The following is a 9931-nucleotide window of genomic DNA, read 5'->3' as shown; positions in this document are numbered from 1 at the left end:
ATAAACAGTGACGTTGCGTGGAAAGCGCGCTCGCGCGTACGAAATCGCTCCATATTCACTGCATAGTGCTGTGTTTTTTCCACATTTTTATAAAAACATCCAGTACTCATCCAGTACTCTTATTAATGCACTTTAAAGACTGTAGGGAAGAAAATAAAAATAAAACCCAGGCGTGTGTACTCCTGAACACCAGATGGCGCTGAGTGTCTTCCTGACTGAACGCTAACTCGTCGCAGAAATAATACGTCACGTCAACAGAGGGAAATTTAAACGAAAAAAAGTTTCTCATTTTGCAAGTTTCTAAGCAGCAACGTGTTTAACATTGCAATTAACATCTTTTTTAATCCCCTGCAAAACGTCTTAACTGCCAAATTCATCTCTAGGAAGCTAGCTACGGTTTCGAGTACTCGCGTTTGTTTTCTCCTCCACCCATATTCCGACAAATCCCGCCTCCCTGCGCTGTGATTGGCGAGTTTGTGCCGCCTCCTGGGGAATGATTGGCTAGCCATGATGTCGCTCAGTATAGTGCGCGCGTGAGAGTGAACTACTGAATCAGTTCTTACCGGAATACGGGTGAGGGTTGAGAGGAAAAACAAACAACGCCTGCTAGCAGCTGCTTAGCCTCATGCGGAATATAAAGTACATTAATCCAAGAATCGGAGCAACTCACCCTGGAAGGAAACGATTAATAAAACCATGAACGAAAAAAGGAATAATTTAGCGGATTTATTGCACGCGGCGGTAAACGAGACGGATGTCAGGTAATCTGTGCATCACTATATTGATCAGTTCAGCTCCTGAAATAAACTTCCTTCTGCACATTTTATTACTTTTCCTGCTCTAACACACTTCATTAAACGCAACAATTGTGTTAGGGCAGGATACACACTCATATCTGAAGAACAGAGAATTAAATACTGTCAATGTGTCATCCTCTAACGAGTCGACTCTTTTGAGACGGTTCTTTTATTTGAACCTTAAGAGTCGGTTCTCAAACATGAGCAGTTTTTATTTCTTTTTAGCTGTAGATTGTTAGTTGTAAGGTAGATTAAGATGGAGTAAGAAGCAGAGAGGGGCAAACACTGGTCAGAATATCACAGACTTTGTCGCGTTTAGAGAAAATGGGAATGTTTTTCGGGAGCCAGAAGAGTCGGTTCATATTGTTGAACCGAGGCAAATGAGCCGACTCACTGAAAAGTACAAGTCCGTGCTTGTCCACAGGGACGGGGACATCATCTGCAGCCTTTCCTTTACTTTTCTTTCCTCTTTTCCTCTCTTCTTTTCCTTCTGTTTTTTATACTTTCTTTTCTTGTAGTAAATCATAGTCTTATTTTATTTCCCTCCTTTTTTACCCTTTCTTTCTTTTCCTTCTTTTATTCCTTCTTCTTGCTGTGCTTGTTAATGGTTAATTATTGTGTTATAAGTCATCAGAAGTCACTAAACCTCTGCATTAGTGTGTGAAACCCAGCTTTATACAGATGATGAGTGAGTAGAGAAGGTCAGAAGGATCATACCCCTTTGAGTCGTTACTTGTTGATGATTTTAAATGATCAGGAGGAGTGACAGTGAAAACCCGCACATACACACGCGTATGAATCCTGGCTTGTTTTTCTCCCCTCGTGTAACAGGACGGTGGAGAGTTTATTGCAGAGAGGTGCAGACCCCAACCTGGTGCTGGATGAAGGCGTGGCCGCGGTGCATCTGGCTGCAGGGAAGGAATCGGAAAAAGGACTCCGGTGCCTTAAAGTGCTGCTGCAGAGCGGCGCTGATCCTAACCTCAGGTCAGGGATAGAGCGCGGAAATAAATGATTTATATATATGTGTTAATAAATAAAATTCTCTCTTTTAACTCGACTGGGTTTCATTAGTTTTAAATGATGGATGATCCCCCTTTTCATTCATGTTCCTCTCCTTCTTTCTTTCGTTCTTGTCTGTTTTTCTTTCTTTCATTCTTTCTTTCTTCCTTTTTGAGATTTATTTCAGAAATGTCTCTCTTTTAATTTGATTGGAAATCATTTGTTTTGCAGGACTGATGATGATTTGTGTAGAATATGGATTTTTTAGAGCTTGGGTGTTATAACCTCTGTTTTGTAGGAGGAGTTTGTTTAATAAAATCATTTTTGCACTGTTTTTTTTATTATTATCACAAGCTTTTTGTCATCAGGATGTGTGTGAACACTTTTCCACACGCTGTAACGGAGCGTAACGGTGGATTTGTTTCCTCTGTGTGCTGTGTGTTCAGGTCTGCTGAGGATCTGACTCCGTTACACATCTCAGCGGTATGGGGCTGTTATCAGAACCTCAAACTCCTGCTGAAGAACGGAGGAGACCCGAGTCTGAGAGACCAGGTGCGAGATCACACACCTGATTCACCGCGCATGGAAACCACTAACCTGTGTTTAAACACTGAAGAAAAAAAAACGAAATTTTTTTTTATATCTGAATGGAAGTAAATAATATTTTAAATTATATTTAATCCTTTTTTGTGTTGTATGACATTTTGTTCTTATAATCCATTAAACATGTTGTTTATGTTAAAAATGCATTCAAGGTAAGGAGGAAAAAAGACTGGAATAAATTCTACACTTCTGTAATATTGGATGTCACTGATAAACAGATTTTCTTTAATAAAAAAATGTATTATTAAAATTAAAATTAAGCAAAGAAAGTGTAATTTTAAAGAGATTGATTGAGCTAAAACAAAAAACATTTCTGTATACTGTATATTTTAATATAATGTTATTTTAACTTAAATTTTAAATGAAACAAAGAATAAATGCTTTTCTGGATGTGTGTATTATACACTTCTGTACGCTATCAGACGTGTGTGTGTGTGTGTGTGTGTGTGTTCAGGGTGGGAACAAGGCAGTGGATCTGGCAGAACAGGAGGAAAACAGTAAATGTGCCAGCATTCTTCAGGAATTTGAGTCTCAAACACCTGAACCGGAATATGAGGATTTACCCAAATTCCACTACTGTAAGAGTTTTTCTTTACTACAATTAAAACAGATCATAAAAAAAGGGACTTACACAATGTGTTTTGGTGGCAATAAATAGGAATGTGGGCGTGTCTTTGAGTCCATATAAGGACATTCTGTAAATAAGAAGAAGGAAGTCATTGATATTGACACACGTCCATCACTGTCACTCAGAAACAGCCGTATGTCTTAATTAAACACACTCGTCTCTTCCACTCAGACACACCCAGCTGTCCTTCGTAGTCACACCAAATGTCTTCCTTGGACACACCCACTTTCCCTATTCAGACACGCCCCTCTGTCCCTTTCAGTCATTCCTATTTGTCTCATCCAGTGCCATCCTCCTCAAGCGCCAAGCTCAGTCATAAATATCTCTGAAATCTGTCTTTCTGTCTTTTCCAGCGCTGCACTCAGGCCACTCGATGAGAGACCTGACGCTGATGAGTGATTTCGGAGATGAGCCGCTCAGCAGCACGCGATATTCCTCGTTTTGCCGGAAATCTGAGAGCGACGGACTGCGAAGGGCCACAGACCTTCACGGGTCCTGGCTTTCAGAGGTCTCTGGTTTTAATGCACGTGAAAGCGACATGTTTAAGAAAGAAGAAGTGGGCGGTTCTCTTCCTCCGGTTCTCTCCAGTACTCGCCTGTCAGGGATGGACTTTAAAAAGAGTCCGGAAGTGGCCCAGTCAGCTCGCTTTTTCACACCGAGCCGGAAGAGCGTCACGTTCAGAGACTATGATGAGTATTTTCCGGATTTGAAACAAAACGATGATGACACCACCGACTCCAGGGACTCGACAGTCGATTTCTCTCGGTATCCCGACTTCTTAAACTCGGAGCGCGTGACTACCGTGCTGCAGAATCAGGGGATTGACGTGACGTCTCCAGATGAAGTGTTCGTCTTCTGCAGAGAAGGAAACACCACAGAGGATTTTGATAAGACTGTAGTGGGAGGGTTGGCTCTAGGGGAGGAAGACGAGGATAACGCAGATGACGTGTTTGTTGATAAAGATGAGCTGAGATGCGTCACTCACGCCGCAGTCAGCAGTAACAGTGGGTCGAGTCAGTACAGCAGCTGCGACAGCGAGCCGTACAAGACCACCATCGAAGCGCCGTTACCTTCTGAAAACATCTCACCACCGGAAAAAGATGGATGGACAAAAGAAAGTTCAGACTCTGACAGCGGGAAGAAGGAAGAACTTCATTTGCAGTCGCAAGCATGTGATGACAAGATTAATGAGATTTCCTTCACTCCGAGTCCGTTCGTCACGGGCAGGACCCGGTCGCGACTCAGTCGCTGCTCCCAGAGAAACAGCACCTCGTCTTTTTCCACCTCGTCTCTCTTCGAGCAGACGCTCCCTACACCGACACGCCTGCGCAGAAATGTTACTCACTCGGACAAACCTCAACGAAGACGTCCCTCTGAAGACGACAGAGTAGCAGAACTCGATTCCCACATGGCGAGTCTGTGCGTTTCTTCCCAACTTCACGGAAGCCAAGCGGATACTCTGATTATCTCCGGAAGCATGGCAGATACCATCATCATTCCGAGAGGTGCCTCTGATGAGAGTTTAGAACATGGAACATCTTCATCATCATGCCACCAAGAGGAGGATGTGTTCACAGAAGACAAGGAGTTTTTAACTTCAGATGTTTCCACTTCAAGCTCAGAAATACACAAAAACACCAATTCGCAAGATTCCTCCTCCAGCTCAGAGTCGAGTTCCAGCTTAAGTCAAGTGCTCGAGATTCCGTCCACCGGCTGCACGCCGAGATACAGCATGAGCCGAATCTGCAACCATTCCCAACCTCAGTCGCTCGCAAACCTGTCCTACACCCCCGGAGGACGTCCTCTCATCACCGACATGGACGAACCAGTGGAGTATCTTTACACTGATACCGAGGAGGGACACGAGCTGATCGAGACACACGTCCCTCCAACGTCCAACACGTCTCTAAGCTCCTCTGTCAGTGAGGAGACCGTCATCTACGACTGGCGCTCGTTACAGACCGCAACCAAGAGTCCGGAGAAGGGAAAAGAAAACCGCTGTCCTAATGAGGTGGAGGAGAGAGCGAATGTCTCGGAGACGGAAGGGTTAACAGACCGAGAGCTCAGACGCAAACTCGTCGAATTAGGAGAGAAACCCGGACCCATCAACAGAGACACGCGCCAATTGTACATTCAGAGATTACAAACACTGCAGAAGAAACACGTTACTCAGAAATCAGTGCAGGACGAACCGACCGCAGTCACTGGTATGTACAAGACAGCTACATTTACACATAAAAACAACATAAAATATAACTTTTTCTCATAAATATTTCTATATTATAATATTTTTATCAGCGCATTATTCAGGGTTACTGTTTATTCGGTGTGATAAAGGAGCAATGGCAGTAATGTGAGTTATTATTTATGGCAGTATTTGTTCCCTGTGTGAGTTACAGGTTACAGTCCGGAGCTGAATAAAGTGCTGGGTTCGTTTCACCTTCCCGACTGTAAAGCTGATGAGTTTGCGCTGTGTGAGCAGTTCGATCAGCCTGATCAGAATAAACGCTGGCGTGAAGGTGTTATAAAGTCCAGCTTCAACTACCTGTTACTCGACCCCAGGTAAAGTCTACTCTAGCCCAGGTAAAGTCTAATGTAGCCCAGGTAAAGTCTAATGTAGCCCAGGTTAAGTCTACTCTAGCCCAGGTAAAGTCTAATGTAGCCCAGGTAAAGTCTACAGTTGAGGTCAAAAGTTTACATCCCCCTTTCAGAATCTGCAAAATGTTCATTATTTTACCAAAATAAGAGGATCATACAAAATGCATGTTATTGTTTATTTAGTGCTGACCTGAATAAGATATTTCACATAAAAGATGTTTACATATCGTCCACAAGAGAAAATAATAGTTGAATTTATAAAAATGACCCCGTTCAAAAGTTTACATCCCCTTGATTCTTAATACTGTGTTGTTACCTGAATGATCCACAGCTGTGTTTTTTTGTTTAGTGATAGTTGTTCCTGAGTCCCTTGTTTGTCCTGAACAGTTAAACTGCCTGCTGTTCTTCAGAAAAATCCTTCAGGTCCCACAAATTCTTTGGTTTTCCAGCATTTTTGTGTATTTGATCCCTTTCCAACAATGACTGTATGATTTTGAGATCCATCTTTTCACACTGAGGACAACTGAGGGACTCATATGCAACTATTACAGAAGGTTCAAACGCTCACTGATGCTCCAGAAGGAAAAACCACGCATTAAGAGCCGGGGGGTGAAAACTTTTGAACAGAATGGAGATGTGTACATTTTTCTTATTTTGGCTAAATATCATATTTTTTCATTTAGTACTGCCCTTCAGAGGCTACAGAACATAGTTACATGTTTCCCAGAAGACAAAATAAGTTAAATTTACCCTGATCTTCAAATTCAAAAAGTTTTCACCCCCCGTCAGCACTAAATAAACAATAACATGCATTTTGTATGATCCTCTTATTTCTGTAAAATAATTAACATTTTGCAGATTCTGAAAGGGGGATGTAAACTTTTGACCTCAACTGTACTACTGTAGCTCGGGTAAAGTCTACACTAGCTCAGGTAAAGTCTACACTAGCCCGGGTAAAGTCTACACTAGCTCAGGTAAAGTCTACACTAGCTCAGGTAAAGTCTACACTAGCCCGGGTAAAGTCTACACTAGCTCGGGTAAAGTCTACACTAGCCCGGGTAAAGTCTACACTAGCTCGGGTAAAGTCTACACTAGCTCGGGTAAAGTCTACACTAGCTCGGGTAAAGTCTACACTAGCCCGGGTAAAGTCTACACTAGCTCAGGTATAGTCTACACTAGCCCGGGTAAAGTCTACACTAGCTCAGGTAAAGTCTACACTAGCCCGGGTAAAGTCTACACTAGCTCAGGTAAAGTCTACACTAGCCCGGGTAAAGTCTACACTAGCCCGGGTAAAGTCTACACTAGCCCGGGTAAAGTCTACACTAGCTCGGGTAAAGTCTACACTAGCTCGGGTAAAGTCTACACTAGCTCGGGTAAAGTCTACACTAGCTCGGGTAAAGTCTACACTAGCCCGGGTAAAGTCTACACTAGCCCGGGTAAAGTCTACACTAGCTCGGGTAAAGTCTACACTAGCCCGGGTAAAGTCTACACTAGCTCGGGTAAAGTCTACACTAGCCCGGGTAAAGTCTACACTAGCCCGGGTAAAGTCTACACTAGCTCGGGTAAAGTCTACACTAGCCCGGGTAAAGTCTACACTAGCCCGGGTAAAGTCTACACTAGCTCGGGTAAAGTCTACACTAGCTCGGGTAAAGTCTACACTAGCTCGGGTAAAGTCTACACTAGCCCGGGTAAAGTCTACACTAGCCCGGGTAAAGTCTACACTAGCTCGGGTAAAGTCTACACTAGCTCGGGTAAAGTCTACACTAGCCCGGGTAAAGTCTACACTAGCCCGGGTAAAGTCTACACTAGCCCGGGTAAAGTCTACACTAGCCCGGGTAAAGTCTACACTAGCTCGGGTAAAGTCTACACTAGCTCGGGTAAAGTCTACACTAGCCCGGGTAAAGTCTACACTAGCCCGGGTAAAGTCTACACTAGCTCGGGTAAAGTCTACACTAGCCCGGGTAAAGTCTACACTAGCCCGGGTAAAGTCTACACTAGCTCGGGTAAAGTCTACACTAGCCCGGGTAAAGTCTACACTAGCTCGGGTAAAGTCTACACTAGCCCGGGTAAAGTCTACACTAGCCCGGGTAAAGTCTACACTAGCTCAGGAAGAAAAGCGTTCAGTTCTTTGTTTATGAAATAAAAAGGTAACGCACGCACCATAAATAATCCTGTGTTATGTGGTTCTGTGTCCAGAGTGACGAAGAATCTGCCGTACCGCAGTCAGTCGATGACTCTTCACGAGTGTTTCCAGACTTTCATCAGCTCCATTTTCTACGTGGGAAAAGGCAAGCGCTCTCGCCCGTACAGCCACCTGTACGAAGCTCTGGAGTATTTCAGAGGAGACAAATCATCCAAGGTACGATACTCAGGAGATGCCAGCTAGCTACACTATGGGACAACAGGGAAGTTCATTTCAGTAGTGCTAACGTTAGCAAAAGATAGATAGTGAAACTAGGACCTGGATGGCAAAACGATGGCAACAACAACAGAAAAATCACGTGACTGAAATTCTAGGGTAATAATCAGCTGTATTATAACACCATGGTGTTTTGTTCCTGGTGTTTTTCAGAAGCTCTGCTTGAAGGTGCAGCACATCCTGCAGGTGTGGAACTGCGGCCACGGCGTCATCTCGCTGCACTGCTTCCAAAACGTCATTCCTGTGGAGGCGTACACGCGCGAGGCCTGCATGGTGGACGCCATCGGTACAAACACTGTGGTCAAATGTGATAAATGATAGAAACGGACCATAATATCAGTCTCTCTCTCTCTCTCTCACTGTGAACTGAAGGGTAATGAAATTATTTTAATCCTCTCGTCAGGTCTGAAGATGCTGACCAATCAGAAGCGAGGGGATTATTATGGAATGGTCTCCACCTGGCCTGCTAAGAGGCAGCGTGAGCTCGGGGCTCACCTGCTGTACAGAGCCATGCAGATCTTCCTGGCTGAGGGAGAGAGACAGCTCCGACCGGCTGATATCAGGCGATGATGTCACACGCTGTCTGTACGACGCTGAACATTAGAGAGCACTTTGGGTTAAATCATGCAGGTCCAAAATGTTTAGTGCACTACAGAGACTTTATTCCATCAGTCATCAAACACTGTACCTGCTTCTGTTCTAGTGCCCTACTCCCTATTCCCTAGGGTACATTATGTAGGTACTTAACCCATGCAGTGCATCATGGGATATGTAGGAACTTAACCTAAGCAGCTTGTCCTGTTACTGAGAAACCGTAAACAAGCGTAAACTCCTCTGTCCTGCTGAAGATGTCGGAAAACTTAGTTACAGCTTTACCTCTGACTGTTACAAAGTGCTGACACTGGAGACTCCTTCCATAAATGTTAAAAAAAAAAAAAAAAAAAAAGTCTCCTCACAGAAAACTTCATATCAATGATTTTTGTTCCTATAGAAACACTGACGCATTAAAACGAGCGCATTAATATAAACCTGTGATTTGCAGCTGCACGACTGTCAGAGCTGCTGTTATAGAAAATTAATCAACACTTTCTCTACCAATCAGAGTCCAGAACTCAACAGCGACATGGTGTAACAGTGTTTAATGACGGATGGAATAAAGTTAGTTATTGCGTAGCACACTCTGTAGCGTTATATTTCATTTATCGTATCGCCAAACACACAACAATCCGGTTACAGCTCAAAAAAAAACAAAAAAAACTACTGAGCGTTCTTAAAACGTGAACAATTACAGGGGAAAAGACCACTGAAGGTAAAATGCGAGTAAAAAACAAAGCATTAATATTGTTTAAAAAACTTAAAGAGTAAAGTAATATTTGTATCATCTGATTTGGAGTAACACCAAGAGCCACCAAGGCCACTTTATTTTTGGATGAAAATGTCTTAAAATTGTGTTACTGTGCTACTGTTTTATTATTAATGAAATATTAATGCTTATGGAGTGTAAATGATTAATGATGAAGTTTTGTGAGATGATCTGATAACTGGAAAAAAATGCAACCTGCTGTATGAAGTGGACTAAAAGAACAAACTATAAGTCAATAATAAGAACCATCATTGGGAAAAACACTTAATTAAATAATGACTATACATAAAAACACACACACACACACACACACACACAGCTGTAGAGCTCTTGTTAGTGCTGTAGTGATTCGATATAGGCATAGAGTTAGAAATTGATGGAAGGATATTTACGCCACTGGGATTTTGACTGTTTTTTTATGTTGGGAGCAAAATGTGAAGAGAAACCAGTACAATTTGAATGTAAATAAAGTCAAACCAAATTTAATATCTTCATATTTGTGAATGGTGATTGGAAGAAATAGC

At 42.9% G+C, this 9931-nt stretch overlaps 1 protein-coding gene across 1 annotated transcript; it reads left to right on the top strand.

The window, feature by feature from the left end:
• Positions 1 to 26: 26 nt before the first annotated feature.
• Positions 27 to 9824, top strand: ankle1 (ankyrin repeat and LEM domain containing 1). The gene is made up of 9 exons (XM_053228549.1): positions 27 to 761; positions 1629 to 1781; positions 2243 to 2348; positions 2854 to 2977; positions 3381 to 5234; positions 5427 to 5589; positions 7822 to 7984; positions 8198 to 8330; positions 8448 to 9824. Exons 1-9 carry the CDS (start codon positions 697 to 699, stop codon positions 8612 to 8614), a joined length of 2928 nt encoding a protein of 975 aa, XP_053084524.1. The 5' UTR covers positions 27 to 696; the 3' UTR covers positions 8615 to 9824.
• The last annotated feature ends 107 nt before the right edge of the window (positions 9825 to 9931 follow it).

The sequence above is a fragment of the Pangasianodon hypophthalmus genome, chromosome 23, assembly GCF_027358585.1.
Source record: "Pangasianodon hypophthalmus isolate fPanHyp1 chromosome 23, fPanHyp1.pri, whole genome shotgun sequence".
Classification (NCBI taxonomy): Eukaryota; Metazoa; Chordata; class Actinopteri; order Siluriformes; family Pangasiidae; genus Pangasianodon; species Pangasianodon hypophthalmus.
Note: the sequence above shows the minus strand (reverse complement) of the source record. Positions and strands in the feature narration are given on the sequence as shown.

Bases quoted from the DNA above. Each gene is read 5' to 3' on its own strand.
- ankle1 (XM_053228549.1), top strand. From the start codon at position 697: ATGAACGAAAAAAGGAATAATTTAGCGGATTTATTGCACGCGGCGGTA. The intron at 2,978-3,380 runs GTAAGAGTTTTT...TGTCTTTTCCAG, and splicing joins TTTACCCAAATTCCACTACT to CGCTGCACTCAGGCCACTCG. The intron at 5,590-7,821 runs GTAAAGTCTACT...TTCTGTGTCCAG, and splicing joins TACCTGTTACTCGACCCCAG to AGTGACGAAGAATCTGCCGT.